Source organism: Sturnus vulgaris, chromosome 4 (genome assembly GCF_052056855.1).
Source record: "Sturnus vulgaris isolate bStuVul1 chromosome 4, bStuVul1.hap1, whole genome shotgun sequence".
Taxonomy (NCBI): Eukaryota; Metazoa; Chordata; class Aves; order Passeriformes; family Sturnidae; genus Sturnus; species Sturnus vulgaris.
The window spans coordinates 62,512,922-62,530,883 of NC_142246.1; the positions used below are offsets into that span (position 1 = coordinate 62,512,922).

A 17,962-nucleotide genomic window follows, 5' to 3' on the forward strand; every position below is an offset into this window, starting at 1 on the left:
AAACAACAAACCTAAAAAACCTCTCTTACCTTTGACCATGTCAAATCACCAGATCACTGCTGCACAAAAATATTTCACAACACCCCAAAAATGCCTTACCTTGGTGCAGAGCTTCCCCAGGCTCCATGCTTGTCTGTGAGGATGTTGATAATTTTCTGTATTAGCTGTGTTGCAGTCACCTGGTCCCGGTACTTGGCTGCTGTGATCAAATGATGACACATTTTCTCTTCTTCCCGTTTGTCTGCTGAGTACTGGGCACACAGTGACTGCCAAGAAAATAAGTACTTTATTCCTCTGGATTTTAATTGCACCATCCAAAGGAAGTTTGATGCACTTCATAATTAATTTCTCATACAAAACCCTCGAGAGAGAAGAATTAACCCCATTTTCCAGGTTTGAGAACTGAGGCCCTGCCTACAGGAAATCCATCAAGAGAGCCAAGCAGAGGATCTTGGTTTGCCATGAAATCTTTACATAACACACACTCTCAAAATTTAGCAAAAGCTAACATGTTAGTGGCCAGAATGCATAATGAAACATATAAAAGTGGTTATGCCTTTAACAAAGTGCATAACTTTATAAAAACTATGGCAAATTTCAGAATAACGAATGTTAGCTAGCTGACCACTCCACACCCATGACTCTTGATTAAATCTGGGGAGCCAACTGCTTGCTGTTGCTTATATAAATATATCTCTATGAAAGATTTTCACATTTTTTCAGATAGAAAGAAAACAAAATGCATCTGAAGACTAAATCAACCTTTACCAGGTGGCCTCTGGAAGCTGAGCACATTTGCAGGCCAGCATGGCAAAGTCAGTAACTGTCCCAGCAGCATTACACCTGTTGTATAAACATCTGCTTGCCAACCTGCTCAAAGGAAAATTCTAGCAAATAAGAGCTGTAAGTCACGCCTACAAACTGGACTCCAAACTATGAGAGATTCTTTGTTACAGCATTGTCTCATACTTCTGGGTTTTGTTGACCTTATGAAAATTTGCCTGCTAATAAAGAACTCAAAAAACAGACATCAAATTTCTATCACTCCCTCAATAAAACCCCATTCTTCTGTACATAAAAACCCACAAGAAATTCAAATATAGATAGAAAAAAATAAAGGCTTCCCCACTTCAGCACTCTCTGTAATTTCAGTTTTCATCTGGCAATTCCACAGATCACATATGCCAGACAAATCATTTTGGCCTTTGTCAATGATTGGATTATTCTATGATCTAGTTAGTGGAATGGACACAAATGTCTGCCTAACAACAAAAAAAATTGCTTTTTCTTTGTGAAGCACAGCTGATGCAGACACTACTACAATTATTTCTTAGAGGTTAGGTATCAGCACAGCGTCATATGCTTTTTGTGTTTAAAACAAAGTACCAATGCTTTATCTATACATACGTACAAGCCCTAGAAACTTGCTGCAAATAAAAAAAATTAGCACGCTATCAATGATTTTTATATATGTGTATATATAAATGAATATGTCATATAAAGTGACAGGAGACAGAATGGGAAAAAAACCACAAAATAAAATTTGGCCTTATGCAGATTTTCACAGACACTAGACAACAAAAATGTACTAAATGATGAATACATTTTCAAGAACCGTTCTAACAAGTTTCATATATTTAGGTATTTCCTCAGAATTTCCCCACACTTGACAGCAATGCTCACCTGATGACCAGACATCCAGGAGTACTGAAGAATAAGCAGCTGACTTTCCAAGTCAATGAGACATCAAAAATTGTCTTTTATATTCCTACATGAAGCACTCTGCCACCCCTCTTCACAAAAATGTAAGATGACTAAATCATACTCAATACTAAACAGGATTTTTCCAGCTCTTTCTGAACACAGCTGTCTTTTCCAATACATTGAACTATTTTGCACCTATGATGATTCCAATTTCTCTTCAGCACTTTGTAAATGTTTCACAAGCTGTTATTTTTAAGTTGCCTGAAAGGGCAGAATTCTAAAAACAAGTGAATAAGGTAAGATAAGTAGTAAAATGTTTTAAAGTGCTCTTTAATGGATCCTCCTTTACAATTTGAACAGCAACTTTTCATATCTGACATAAAATCCATAGATATAAATCACATTAGAGGGTTATTCTTTCCCCATTATCAATCTCTGTCTCTTTATGGAACATTAAAGTCACATTTGACCTTAAAACATGATAAAATGGAAATCAAACTAGAATGTTTTGTAAAAGATATAATGAACTTGTACCTCCTTAAAAAAAAGTCTCTTTATGATGTGATTTTAAACACATTCTTCATTAAATACCAACAAGGATTTTCAAAATGTAGCTGTGACAAACTAAGAAAAAAAATGGTATTTTATTGTCCTGACAACTTCCATGAAAACATAACCAGCCTGTTATAAACCAGAAATAAAACTCCACTTTTCAGGAAATTCACCACTTAATATGAATAGAAATTTGCAATTATACACCCAAAACTGAGAGGCTCCCATAGGAAGCAATCCCACAAAATTATAACATCACTCTAGGAAGAACTCTTAACCATTGCACACTCTTTACAATACATATTTTACAAACAAAAACAGAAAGAAGCCACAGTTTTGCCAAATATCTGTCACTTGGATATATGGTTACTAACCCTAAAAAGAAAGTTCTAACCCTAGAAAGTTCTGCAAGAATAACCTCTTTGATCATACAGGTGTCTCACCAGTTGTTCAGTGGTTCAGTTTCTGCCCTCAATATATGCCAAATATACAGCAAAATAGAAGTTATTTCTCTACCTCACTCTCTCAAATACTTTGAATACAAGAGTTGAAAGAAGACTGGTTCCACCAAAAGAATCAGAAAAAGGCCTATCCTAAAGTAGCCAATTACCATATTCTGAAATTAGACTATTGTGAAAGCACTAAAAAGTCCCTATTTCTGTTCATTTTACATTTTCCAGATGCCAGGTTCACCTGATGCACTGCTTTCAAAGATGCAACACCAGGATATAGAGTGGTACACAGTCAATACTTCACACTAAATCCCAATCATTCCATTTATGTAAAACAGAAATCCCGCTTGATTTCTGTCTGTGCACAATCTCAAAAATGTATTTTTATGGTTTTATTTCTTTTTCAGTGTTTGATCTCCTGCATCTGCAATGTGCACCCTGTCATGCCAGAATATGGTTTTACAATTAAGATACACAGTTAAAAAGAGTTGTCAAATCTTCCTTCCACTGCTGCCTTGGCCTACATGATTTTTGTTATCTGTTTGGGCAAGTGTGCAAAAAGTACTAAAGTCACACTTAGGATAAAACAAAGTGTTGAAAGGAGAAAAAAAAATGCATTTATATACACATTTCACAGGTTATCTCCAATAAGTCTTAGATTCAGTGATTGTTGAAAGTTTTACAAAGGGGAACTGTATTAAGCATGGAATAGAGGCAAGACCCTTGTTTTCCAGCCCTTGATCCAGATAGAACAAATTCCTTTGCTTTGCCATTATGTCAGAAAATGGTTTTTCCTCTCTCCTGTTCTCTGCCTGGACAAGACTGCAGGCAATGTAGGTTAACTTATGTTGGAGGTTGGGTCTCTCAGTGGAATTTTCCCCATTGTAATTTTGAGAGGTTTGCAGGCTAAAGATTCACTTTTAAAGAACTGGAATAATTCTGAAGGGCCACAAGGTCGTCCAAAAGGCAAGTTATAGATATGAAAATATTGTACATTCTGTATGCAGGAAATATTCCAGAAATATTGACAGGATGAGTTAGTCTATCCTGCCTGTCTATATTTCAGTGAAGAGCAGGATGAACCCAGTTTTATCTTTGATCTTTACAAAAATGCCAAGTAAAAGATTTTCTCTGCACGGTATCATCTGCATTGGGCACCTCTGCAGCCCCAAAATTACAATGTAATGCTTTCTAAAAGCATTTCAAAAGTTTTATTGTGTAGGATTTTTAAAAGAAATGTTGCACCTGCATACTTTTATTCTTCAACTCTGAGATCACTGAACACTTTTACATATTCTAATTCCTTTGCCTAATTTAGCTAAAAGCTATTGGCTTTTTGAACAGCCTGCCTCAGAGGGTGCCACTTAGGAGGAAAAGTCATCCATAAGATAACACAGTCTTCCCACTAATGCAAATTCCCTGCAAATAAGGATATTTTAGTAAATGAAGGAGCTCCTCAGTCCTCTGCTTCCACAGATCTTTGCACTTGACCTCTGACCTGGGGTTTAAAGTCTGGACTAAAAATGCTACCCAGGGAAATCTTACAAAGATTCCTGAATAAGACTTAGAAAAATGAAAGCTTAAAACCTCAACAGCGAACAAAAGTCAACCAATGACAACGTCTGACAGCCACCGTCAATTCTGAAGTGATGCCTCTGTCATCCAACGACTCCAAGTATTGATTTCTCTCAGCATGAAAAAAGCTTAAGCCAATGAAATAGATATAGCATCATCCCCTCGATAATAGCCATCAAGGTTAACACCAGCAGAACACTTATCAAAGTATCTCTTCTATTTCTTCTTGTTTTAATGGACTGAACACAATGCAATGGCTTCTCATCTCTCCAACCCATGGTTTTCCAAACCTCAATTATCCACTTTTCCAGCCTTTTATCTGATTTCAACATTAAAACGAATCTGCATCTAAATCAACTGTTTGTAATATAAATGGGGAATGGAGGGGGGAGGGAAATAAAAAAAAGTAGGTTTACAGCCAGACATTCCCTAGGGGGAAAAAAAAGTGCATTTAAAATAACAAGAGTAGATAAAAAAACATGCAGTTGACTTAGATCACACCAAATACAGACTGGTAAAACTATGGTCATGACCAGAAAAAAAATCTACCACAATCAATTTGGGTTTGTGATTAGAGAGAAATGCAAGGATCTCAAGAGACATCTGGTTTTAATCTGTGCTGAGTCAACAGCTTTATTTTTTACCTTCAAGTCCCACAGAACTAAGCTTTAGTAAACCCAAATAAACACTAGGAACAACACTTTAATGCATATTGCATCTTTCAAATGAACTCAATTTAGTAGAGTAGGTAAATGAGATAAACTAACTGGAAAAAGAGCAGCTGTGAGAATAAAGAAATACTGAAAAGTAGAGACAAATAAAATCAGATTTCTTCTGCAGTGTCCACTAGCACCACACATCTTTTTTTAGCCTTTTTCTTTGATGCTTATCTAATTGATATTATTTGTGCAACATTAGTACTGTCAGATCAGAATCAAAGCCAAAGCTCTGCACAAACAAGTAAGATCTACCTCCCTTTTTGCTAGAAACTGGGATTTGCTACACGACTCCAATATTCTAAATCTCTAAGCATCACTGCTAACCACTGGCATAAACAAGATGCAGGGAGAAATGTTCTTTTCAATCCCAAGGACCTGTTTTTACTGTACTTATGTCCAAACATTTTGCATTCAAATGACACACTAGGATAGGGACTTTCCTCCCTTCCTCTTTTGCAAATCCAGTTTGTCAGCAGTCCCTTCATGCTGCTCTAGTTTAAAACAGTCTAAGAGCCTAAAAGCAGTACACTTGAACAATAAATTTAACATTTTTTGGGTTCACGTCTTCCAAGTACAAGGCATTTTTCAAGCTAGAGAGAATCCAAGTACCATTCCCTAAGCTCTAGAAACAGCGAAGCTCAGCACTCCTGCACAGGTGGCTCTGTGCTCTCAGATTTGATATTAAGCAAAGGAGCCAGGGATGATTTCTTCAGCCATTCCCCAAGCACCCTGTATCACCCTTGTGACATTCAGTGGCTTCAACACCACCACAGAGATTAGTGCTGTATTCTGAAGAACTTCTAACCCAGTGCAAATCAAATCCACTAACAACTTCTATAAGGAACATCCACTCTGTCCAAAAAATTACATACACTTACATAATCTAAGGATTCACTACACATTCTTAGTGAGGGCCAAATTAAGGTCACACTGGTGTGTTATTTCACAGGTGTTGAACACTTGGTTTTGCTATCTTTTCATATCGTCCTTTCTATGCAGCTAAGTTTTTAAAAGAGGGTAAAATATCTTTTAATCAGCTGAAAACATCTAAGTATTGAAGTGGGCCAAATACAAAGCTCTGGAATGTCCTCATTCATTCCCTTACTGTGACCACCATCTCCTCCAACTGCCTCATTGCACTGAGGCACAGAAAGGATTTCCATTGCCTTGAAGGTGGGAACAAAGCAGTTGAGCAGATTTGGCCCCAGCAGCCAAACGACTGCTTCCCCAGGATTCAGATTCCCAGACACCCTGCTGCCAGCACAGCTCTTTTACAACTCACAGCACCAAGACTTGGCACAGGAGTGACACCTGAACAGATTGAAAGTCACATGCACTTCAGATGGCACAGCTAAACCTGAAATGAAGTCTCTAAAAGCAGGTAACACACACCAGTGAGGATTTTTGAACAACACAACTTACTAGTTACAAAGCCCTTAAAGGTACCACATAAAAAGCAATTTTTCATAAATTTTGTATCTGATTAATTCTGAATAATTTTTCATACTAGGGACAAAAAGTGAATTTCTCTAAGTGAGGAAACAATAATACCTTAAAACATAGGAATAATGGACATTCTCAATGAGTGGGAAAATGAAGTCAGAATGATTCAGACAAGCAGATAAACCAAAGGATAATCTGGAACCTTATTACAAAATACCTTGTACCACTAGTTCCCCTCATAAGTGGTACAGAGCATTTTGTAATTAAATTCCAAATAAAGTCATGATAAATGTGGCTTCAGTCTCTGGCTATAAAAAAAAAAAAGTGAAAGGCATTTGCAAGACTTAAAATTCTTTAACTTGTATAGCTATCAAAGAGACAGCTATAAATACTTAGGTATATCAGTATTTACATCAGTATTAACATCTGACTTATGTTAATGGTCTCAACACTTACCTTTGAGGAATGTGTATTTCTATATAGGATTCTTATTATATAAGAAGTCACATTCATATTGTATGTAGAATCCTAAGCAAAAATAATCAACATGCCTCTGTTGATTTTGTTATATTTTTGCTTGATATTCCTGCTACATCACACTTACTAAATTTCCTTATAAATTTGCAAAACACATGCAAAGAAAATTCATTTCCAGCCAAAAACCTCTTCATAAACAGTTTCCAAGCTTATGTAAAGTTCCAGCTTTGCAAAGGCAGAAAGATTAGCCCCTTGAGATATCCCTGCAGTCTGGGGTCTGTGTTTCTGCTTCTATTTTCTACACAGCTCCCCTCAAGCACTTTTCAGCTTTCCCTGTTTAGTGTCTTGGATTCAGAACAGAACTCTGATTTTAATCCAGGAGTTTGAGAACGTATCAAAATCTCTCAACTCATGAACAAAGAACAGGGAGATCACATTCATTTGAAATAACAAGCATTGAGGCATCATAATTTCCTATCTTGCCATGATGGCTTGCATGCCAGTGACAAGCATATCTTTAATAAACATCAGTATTTTGGATATCACATTGTTTTTACACCTGACTGGGTTCCTAAAGATGTCACTTTAAAAAACAGTCTTTGTGGGAAAATTAAAAAAAAATTAAAAATTAAAAACATGTAATTGTCCTTACAAACACAAATTCATTACTCAAAATGTAACTCATCTGTCCTCACAGCTTCTCCAAGAGCTAGTTCAGTGGTCTTGATGTCTGACAGTTCAGGACCTTTGCAGCCTCTCACAGTGGAGAATGATCACCCTGCCTGGCACATATCCTTGAGAGCACTGCTAAATAGGACAAACACAGGTTTGCTGGCAAAGTGTTTCCTTCCCACATATGGAAAAAAGCCCTTTAGTTATTGCCATAAAGTCATCTTCATCTCTCTCTGCAGAAACATTTTAATTAATTGTTAAGGAAAAGTATTAAGAGTGGGTTTTGGTTTGTTGGGGTTTTTTGGTACAAAACATTTCAAATTACTAGAGAGAATCTGTGAAAAAAGGAGAATTCCATGGAATTCTATTATAAAGTCTATTCAAGGATAAGATGTTCAGTGCTGCCAATTTACAAGTTTCTAACTTATACTCCAAAACTGGTCTTTATCTCTTTGTAAACTAAGATTCTTGAGAGGCTTCTTCTTTCCAGAACCAAGTATTTTAAAAGCAAGATATTTTGATTAAGATCATGACGAAATGGCAAAAAACCCAAACAAACAAAAAAACAAAAACCAACCAACCAAACAAAAAAAACCCCAAAACAAAACACCCACCAGTAGAAGCAAAGAGAAGGATTTCTAAATATGGTCTATTCTAAATGGTCTTTTATAGCAGTTATTCTTTAAAATCATTCCTAGTCACTCACTTTGGAAACATGTTAAGAGTCACAATCCCAGCTTTGGCTTAACCTCTGCCTTATCTTAAAGCCTCCTGTCAGAGTTCCTATTGCACCAAACTATGAAAAGCAAATTGCTTTAACTTGATTTTTTCCCCTCTTCCTTTTTCTGTGTTTTGTGTTTCATTCCACCAAGAGAATAAGACTTTTTCCTTTATTATTGGTTTTCATGCAGTAAGGTAACATGATTTTTGATTTTAGAACAGCATGAGATGTATATGAAGTATTTTTAGCAAATATTCTTTTATTCTTAATATGTTCTACCACCCTTGAAAGGTTGACATTTGGCTCTAAAAATTTTTGGGGGGAGGATAATTTAATTTCTTTTATAACTAGGTGATTTTACTGTCCATAAAAATATTCAAACATTGAAAGCATGAGGAGACAACAGCCTCTGGGCTTTTTACAGCAGTCTTAAGTGAAAAACACCCATTCATACCACTCTAGATCTTTATACTGAGCAATATGGAATGCATCTTGAGAATATTGCACTAAAATTTATATTTTTTTCTTGCTGTCTTGGTGCAAATGAAAAGACTGCAACCATGCAAGAGAGGGTATTGCAACTAGCACAGATGCTCCCTTCAGAGAAATGAAGAACTATGTAGCACCAAGCAGTTTCTACTGGCATCATCCTTTATGGTGTCAATTTTAATTAAAAAAAAAATATAATAGTCCCTAAAGAATTTGTTTATCTTTACATAAGAACATGTAAGAACTACCTCCTAAATTTTCTGTTTATTTCTCATTTCAGTGTTACTTTTCAGAACTTGAGAAATATACCAATTTCCAAGTTTTTATGTTCTTGCCAAGTTTGATTTTGGCTCTGTTTCAGTTCAGCATGCAAGGTTTTCCTCGATGGTTGTTTTGTTGTTTTTTGGTTTTTTTTTCTAATGGCACGAGGGTGATTTCATAGCACCCCTCAATACAGTTATCAGCATTTTCTACCAACAGCTGAACTCAGGGATGTTGGTGTAAGACCACAAAACAGATTACACATTCCAACTGCACAAATCCTGCTTAACTAGACTTCACTAATTGACTTTAATGCAGTGTAAAAGAATAAATTCAATACTTGGAGCTTGTTATGTTTAGAGCACAATAGTCATGCAGGATAAAAAAAAGCAACACAAATTCTGTGGATTTTTAAAACACAAATCTGAGTCTTGGTGTGAATTACAGTTCACTCATTAAAATTATGGGTTTTGAAATAAAGTAGTGACTAATCAAAATCAGCAGCTTCCACCAAGCATGCACAAAACCAAAAGAAACTACTGAAATTACATAAAACATTATACAAAACACATGTAAGCCACAGTTATTGAACATACCAAAGAGCCATGTAACAACATCTCCTACACACTTTAACAGCTTCAGATGCACTCCAGCCAATACTTCTAATATTCCAAATTTCTGAACAGCTTCAAACAACTGTGATTCAAAAATAACCCAGGAAACATTCCTTCCTCCTCTCATGCTGACCATATGAAATTGCCTTGCAAAACAGCATTGGGCCAGTGCCAAGATGAGTGATGCTGGCTACAGGGCTCTCTACAACTGCTTAGAAATGAGATATTTGGCGTTTCTAACAGGCAGCACAGGAAAAAATAATCAACAATATTTTAGAAGTGAGAATATCTGATTTTTTGGTTGTTGATTCTTTTGTAAATGTTTCCCTTGGGGCCATTTACATGGAGCCAGCACAGCTGAGGATGAGCCATCCTGCTGGAGGTAGTGGAGAGAGGCCAAGGCCAACCCTGGCCTCTGGTCCCAAGTTATGACAAAATTTGTTTCACAAGTTCCACACATTTTCTAAATTACAGCAACCCATCCAGTAACTGAGAATTTTGCTTGCTTTATCTGTCAAGGATTGGCAACAGCCACAAAAGATGGAATCTCCAACTGCTCTAAGGACAACAGACAATTCAGGATAGTTTTCTAAGACTTGAATCTCAAGTTTGTGCAAGGACAGGCAAGGAAAAAGCTTGAAGGAGCACAAAACATCTCAAAATCCATTAGGCCATAATCGTGGCATTCCTACTTAGACTTAGAATTTGTTCCTGTAAATTTTTGGCAAAAAAACCCCAGTATCTTTGCACTAGGATACAAAAGAAAAAAACATGGAATGATGATCAAAGCACTTGCATTGCTCATCATAGTCATATCATCACCTTCCAAACCCTTCTTCCAAGAGATGTAGAAATCTTTTCTTTTAAGAAGGCCAGAAATCTTTAAAGATGCATTTTGTAAATAGTGAATTAATAACAGGGATTTAGAAATGTGAGGAGGAAACAGGTGGGAGGGAGGAGTGGTGAGAAAAGTAACAGGAAACATCTTGTGTGAATACAGAATAGTGAGGACAGTTTGGTTTTTCTGATTGGTAAATCTTTCTAAGGATTGACTCTGCCACTTGCAGTTGGACTTCAGATTAATAGTGAAATCCAGAGGTTTTTAAGTCACTTGGAATCTTCCCTGACAAAATAATCACCAGGAAAGTAACTTAACTGCCTGACACATCCTCCTTTTCATGACCTAAGACCATCTCAAAGGAATTGGCTCAGCTTTCTCCCATTTAGGTCAAAGAGAAAAATCAGTAGATAGATTCATTCCGTAAACACTTCAATAAAAAAATAACATGAAGCAGGAAGGAAAAGATTTTTAACTCTGTTACAGTGATTCCCACTTTAAAGCAAATCCAGGGAAGTTAAGATAAAAACCTGGACTGCAAAGCAGTGAGGTAGAATAAGCAATGGGAAAGGATCTTTCAATCCCAGTTAAGAATTCTGATTCCTGCAGTACTTGCTCCCTTCCCTGGAAAGCTGCATAGATCTACTCAGAAATAAAAGGCTATCTTTGCAAAAGATTAGGAATATCACCCCTGGATGGATGTGGCTTGACATTTCCACATTTCCACCACATTTCTACCTCCCTGGATCCCAGACAGCCCCATCTACTACAAACTACAGATAGTTTTTATCAATTTAGTTGTAAAAACCTTATTTAAACAATTTCTGTCTCTTTTCAACCATCCCTCATGGAGATGTTGATTTCTGCATGTCACAATAGTTTGCAGTCATAATGGAGGGTTCTCAGTGAAAGGCTGAAGCTTTCAATGGAACAAGAAAGTAAATTATTACACTAAATTCAATATTTTTACAACTTTCTCCTCAATAATATACTAATAGATAAAAGAGAAAAATGCTCTATGGAAGAAATACAGGTAACAGTAAAAACCTTGACTGTAAGTGCTTTCAGGCACTACTGACAAACACCTTCAAACATTTTCTAAGCATCTCAGTATGTTGTCCTGAAGCTGATTTTCATAAGTCACCTTCATGAGCATCAAAAAAATAAACCTGCAGGTATCAACTTTGTCATGCCTCAATCAGAAGAGGCATTAACTACAAAATGAGACTACTCCTACTATGATTTTAGTCCAAACAAGAGAATGATGAGGGTAACCACAGCTGACTTAACCAAGAAGCCATAGCTCAAGACAAGTAGCTACTCAAAACATGGACCAGAATTTCAATTCATTACTCTTTAGGGTCAGGTATGCTATGTCTTCTAGGCACATCCAAAGCTAGTTTGGGGTTGCAAATCAATCTAACATGAAGATGCTTGTTCTTCCTTTCTTTTATAGAAATATCAGTATGGAAATGCTTGGGCAAATCATCCAGATAAAAAGCACACTTTGCAATCCTAATAAGGTTCAGGGTTTAAAAAATCAACTCTTTTTACATTCAGCTCTAGACAGTAGTTTAGTGGGTCAGAAAATGAGAGCATGCTGCAGATACATGAACTTGTACATGGTTTGTTCTTGTACATACAGCTGCACAGTGAGCTGCCTTCATAGAGTCACTTCTAAATTTTCACTTCAACCACCAGATCCACAAAAAATATTTTACAAGTAACACAAATAAGAACATCCTGATACCTGTATGCACTAGCCTAACCCAGAAACTTCAGAACTGAAGATCTTTTACATGAAATCCAGCTATAGTTAAGTGGATGGGCTTTAGCCCAACAACTGAACTCAGGTCAGTCATAAATATTTGTATTTGTAACTTGGGTGCTTTCTCCAGGAAAAGTCAAATGAGAGAAAAACTATGCAGAGACAGAACTAGAGTATAGGGAATTATTTTACAATTTTGTGACCTCTTTCTTCAATTGCTGTTATAAACAACCTTTTTACATAAAAATAATTTGAAAATGAAATTGCATTCAGAATATTCAAGACTACTGCCAAAAGACTGTCAAATATATCTGGACTACAAATGATAATATGTTGAATCAGAAGCTAACACCCATTTAGCAATCAGATGCATATTTCATCCTTAATGAAGGCCTGAAAAGAAGAGTTCACTGTATTCTGGATGCAGGTATCAAAGCAGATCTCACAAAGCAACACAGGCGCATCATCTAAGGATCTTTTTCACATTAAGAATCCTATTAGAAGGAAAACACTAAAAGGTAATTGAATTTCCCTCAGTTATCTTCATCTCTGTCAGCTCCTGCTACAATAACTTACTCTCCAGAGCAGAGATAACTCAATTCTGTCCAGCAAGCATATGTTATGAATCTCCAAAGCAAACTTGTCTAAATCATTCTGGTCTTCTATCAAGGTTGGCTGTAGATATGAACTCTGACAGAAAGCAAACAAATTTATTTTTATCTTTTCAATAATTCGCTTCCCTGTGCCTTGATGGAAGAGTCTTAAAGATATAAATGTTTCCTCTAATTCTGGAATTATAAAGACTAGTTGAAAACATTTCATCTGAAAGTTAATGCTATTAAAAACTCTTCAATTCCATATTCTGTTTTAACAGAAACAAAAAAGAAGTTTCAGGTTCCTGTAAGAAAACAGAAACTAAATTATCATGCTGTAATTAATACTTTTTTCAGAATGGTTCTGATAGTTATATGTTCACCTACAGTGGAAATGTTAAATCTACAAGTAACAACAACAGAAGAAATACTCCAACCTTTTTTTTCATCAAAGCTCTTAAAACATCAGTAAGAACACATCTTCCACTCACATAATCAAACTACTTTGACTTAAAAAGTCACATTTTGTGAAGGTGTCAGGACTTATCTAGACCAATATCACAAAAGCAAAATAAAAGGTAGCCAAAGAAAGGGTGTATGACAAGAATCAGTAGAGGTAATTCCAGAAGGAGAGGAGAGAAAATACAAGAGCCTGGTCAAACTAATATTAACTGTACAATCCCTGTCAGTTTGTTTCAACAGTAAAAAACAGTAAAAAACAAGTAAAAAACAGTCTGCAGAATGAGTGAATAATGAATTGACAGAGTTCCTTGCTGACACTCAGCTACTCAGAATTGTTCAGTCACAAAGGAGATGTGAGGAACTGGAGGGAAAGCATGGAAGACCAAGCCACCATCATAACAAAACAGCACAAGAGCTTCACCTTAGATAATAAAACATAGAAAATAATCTTATTTTAGATACAAAAATATGTCCAGTGTGTTCACCTTCATCTTTGTTCCTTTTTGCCATAATTTGGCAGCTATTGGAATTAATCCTTCATTACACTTGTTGGAGTCAGCCTCCCAACTGTAAGCACTGAAAGCATCAGTCATTATCAGCAACAGCTTTATTCTATTAATTACAACAATGTAATGAACAGAAGGTGCTCTAGGAAGTACTGGTTGTGATCCATGTCTCCTCATCCAACCTGACTCACTACCAGGGAAAAGGCATTTTACAACCCAAGCATCACTTCAAATTGCAGAAGAGCAGGAGTGTATTCTGGGGGAGTGTTACTGCATTTTCCCTTTCAATAAGCTCTTCCTTAAGAATGCACACTTTGACATAGGGTTATAGGCTGGATAGTGAAGCCCAAAGATAATAAATACATAACAGGAAAGAATGCTAAATGAAAATAAAAAAAAACTTCACGTTTGCAACTGAGCAGAGTATTTAAATCCAACCTACCAGTTGAAATACTGAGAAAAAACAGCTTCAGGTATACAGACCCTGAAGATCTTCTGTGACCTTGTCAACTCCAATATCAGAATTATTTTAATGTAATGTCTTTCTCATTTAGATCAAACTGAGTTACAATAAAACACATAGGAGAGATGTGTACTGTCGCCAGTGCTTTTTCTTCAAAGCTGAACAATTCTTAACACTGCTCTTAAAAAGGTACATAAGCAATACAAGTTATCTCTGGACAGAAATTTTAGAATAAAATATCCAATCAAGCACAAACAGGATATTTGCATTGTTAGTGCTAGAAAATTACATTATGTTTACACTCTATGTCTTCAGTCCAGATTATTGAAGAATCATTACCTGGCATGAGCTACCATAAAAATCTGTACATGAATAATAAATAAGGTAAACAATACTGATTTATTTTTCATGAATAGGTGAGAACAACATTTCTGATGGGAACATCTCATTTGAAGCAAGAAATTTCTTACCTGGCCAGCTTAATTTTCACATTATAAATATAAAAAGATGCAGAAAAACATGGAAAATGTTATAATAATATAGACAACACAAAATCTGTATTAAAAGATACAATATTAGGGATTCAAAGGAAATATATGCCATCCTAAAGAAGACTATTTTAAAAACAAACAAACAAAAAGCTGGAATGGTTAAACCGTAGAAAGAAAATGGCATTCTTCAGTAAGTCTCCCCAGAGAAGGAAAACAGAAAAATATGTCAACTATGGCATGCTAGTTTTAAAAACAGAATGAAGCAGGTCAAAAGAGATGGAGGAACAATTGCATAAAGCCATGAAAGGCAGCATTAAATTATTTTTCAAGCAAATCAGCTGGGGGAAGCCCATTAAGGTGTCTCTGTAGAGCTAATAGAAGATCAAAGAGTAAAAAGTGCTCCTGGAACACACGACCACCACAGAACAGAGATGTTATAAAAGAACACTGGGACAAGAACAACTGCTGAGACCAGGCAGTGTCCACTCAGGTGATCCAGAATAACTCAGGGATGAGCACAGCCATCAGCTGCATTGCTCTTGTTCAAACTGCCTCAGTGCCAGAGGACAGAAATACTCCAAATGGACTCGGGAGGACTGCAAGGAGCAACACGGCAATAAGAAATCTAAAATGCAAACTTGGAGCTGTGTTTCAAGCAAAAAGCAAACAAAGGAATAAACACACTGGCAAGAGCCATCATTGGCTTTGTAAAAGAAGTCAGGCTTCATTAGATTTCTTTCAAAAAGCCACTCGAGACATTGACAGGAAAGATCCAGCTCACCAAGTCTGAATGCCAAAAAGGTATTTAAAGAAAGGCAGGATGAGGTAAGGGCAGATAGGAACACCTTATGATGGAGTTAAGATGCATTCCCATAACAAAAGACAAATTCAAAGACCTATGGAGAGTAGATTATTTACGATGATTGACAATTTCTATAATAATCTGTAACAGTCCTTATGAGAGGGGATAAATAGTTTTTAAAAAGAAGTTTATCATTCACAGGAAGAGAAAAATAAGTAGATGTGTTAAATATGTAAAAGAAGTAAGAAAGGACATAGAAAGTTGAAACCTCAAACACTGTAAAACACTGTGCATGACCTTCCTGGATATTGTTTTTCAAATTACACTTGGTTAGTCTCCTTCGTTTCACATGAGACAATTAATCCCAAAAGTCGCCACCTCAGGAATAAAAGAAATTTAATCTCCTAGTTTGGGACTTGCCAACATATTGCAGCAGAACAAAACTGGTTAATCCTCCCATGGAAAAGAAAATATTCTCCTATGCTCAGCACTCTGAAGTGTTTATAATACCTCAAAAATATATTTAGAAATAAAAGTCAGGTTTTTTTCTTCCTTCTACTGACAGACAGATGGTGCTGTAACACCTAAACGTCCCAGTGCAAAGGGCAGCATTTATTTAAAAATTTGAGAGAGTCGAGCCCGTTCATAACAATATGTGTAAAGCTTTATTTTTCAGTGAGAGAACATCTAACTCCCTTCATGTTGCCCCATTACATTTTTGCAGTCTTAATGACAACTTTTGGGTTGCACTATCCTTTATCTCCGTGTGTTCTGTGGAGAACCATCGCTGCTGACCCACTCTTAAAGAGATAATTCCCACTGAAATCATACAAAACCTTTGGTTTTAATAAATAAGAACATTACGATTAAGTGTGCTGAAAAACGCTGAATATAAAAGGATGTTGCAAGAGCCACAGAAGGATTTTTTGATGCACAGGTTCTGTAACAAAGCAACTTTTGTGAAAAACACTAGTAAACTATGGAGAATAGAGACCCAGTCAAGGATTAAAACGTCTTTTCCCACACTTCTTATTACACAGAGAAGCAACAATAATCTACAGAAACTACAAAAACACTAAACATCTTTCCATAATTCTTTCAAGGGCTCTCAAACATTCCCTTTGACTTAGGGATATTCTGCCAGAAATGACTTGCAGCAATTTTTAGTCACTTCCTCTGATACAAGTAACATATTCCAACATTTAATGCTTAGTGCACCAAAGGGGAAAAGATGTGGAATACAGAAGATTATCCATCAAGGGTAGCACTGGATTTTGCCTTCTGCCAAGGAAACTAAAAGCAAACAGCTCCATCCAAGTCACTATTGGAACGCTTGCCTAGCCTTGCATCCCACCTCTGTCAAGGCAATACCAGTTTGAAGATTCATTTCCCAGCATGAGCCATGAAGTAAAACATTCTGTTTATTACCACAGCCTGTAAATTGACACTGAGTAAGAATTAAAACTGTGAGGAAGTCCAAGTCTTCCGCATGAAAAAACATAACTGAACACAAAAGGGCGACAAATTCTACAGCAGCTGGAAATGCTAGATTTAATTATTGAAGAGAAATCATGCAGAGAAGTTGGCTGCCTAGCATGATTTATAACAAATGCAAAGGGAAAGTCATGTGAAATTCTCAGTTAATCAACAGAAACAGCCAATAACAAGAATGCCAGCACTTCCTATTTCTATGGATGACAAGAATTTGAAAGAAATAAGACCAAAAATTCAAGGGGATGACACCACATAATCTTTCAAAAACGACACTCTGAGGAGGCAGGTTATTTTGCCAATTAGAGTAGCAGTAACATTTTACTGAAAAAAGTATCAAGGGGTTTGTTTTCCTGAGAATGAAGAATCCTTGTCCACTCATTATAGAAAACATTCTAAAAATTATTGTGGTACTCTCCACTGTCCTGCTACACACCATAATCCACAACATTATGAATAGTTTTGTATTGTGCATTTTCCCCCAATTTTCTTATTTTTAATGTGAATCTTCCATGAAAAAAAAATCCAAAACACCAAAAACAAGAATAAATAATTAATTAAATAAATAAATAGAAATCATGTTCCTGGAGTAGTCAACAAAAATACTTAACTCAAACATTGAGACTTGGTATCACAGATTTTTGCCTAAATCCAGTAGTGACACCCAAGAGCAAACTAAAGCTTCACTAGAAAGATAAAACACTGAACAGTCTAGGCCTAAAAACCTTTCAGGTTTACTTATTTAGAATTCTATAAATATGTATATTCACCCAGAAGTACATCAAGAGATTTATATAAGACAGGAGGCATAGCCAAGGCAATGGGCACTCCTGTCATAAATTATAAAATAAAGTCAATTAGAGTACAAA

The 17,962-nt window shown here is 36.2% G+C and overlaps 1 protein-coding gene across 5 annotated transcripts in view; it reads right to left on the reverse strand.

Annotated features, from left to right (window-relative positions):
• LRBA (LPS responsive beige-like anchor protein) overlaps positions 1-17,962 on the reverse strand; it is a 361,227-nt gene that overhangs the window by 213,532 nt on the left and 129,733 nt on the right. For all 5 annotated transcript variants that reach the window (XM_088164094.1, XM_014878944.2, XM_088164093.1 and 2 more), the window contains one exon: positions 100-266. In XM_088164094.1, coding sequence (XP_088020220.1) covers positions 100-266 — 167 coding nt within the window. The remainder of the gene's footprint in view (positions 1-99; positions 267-17,962) is intronic.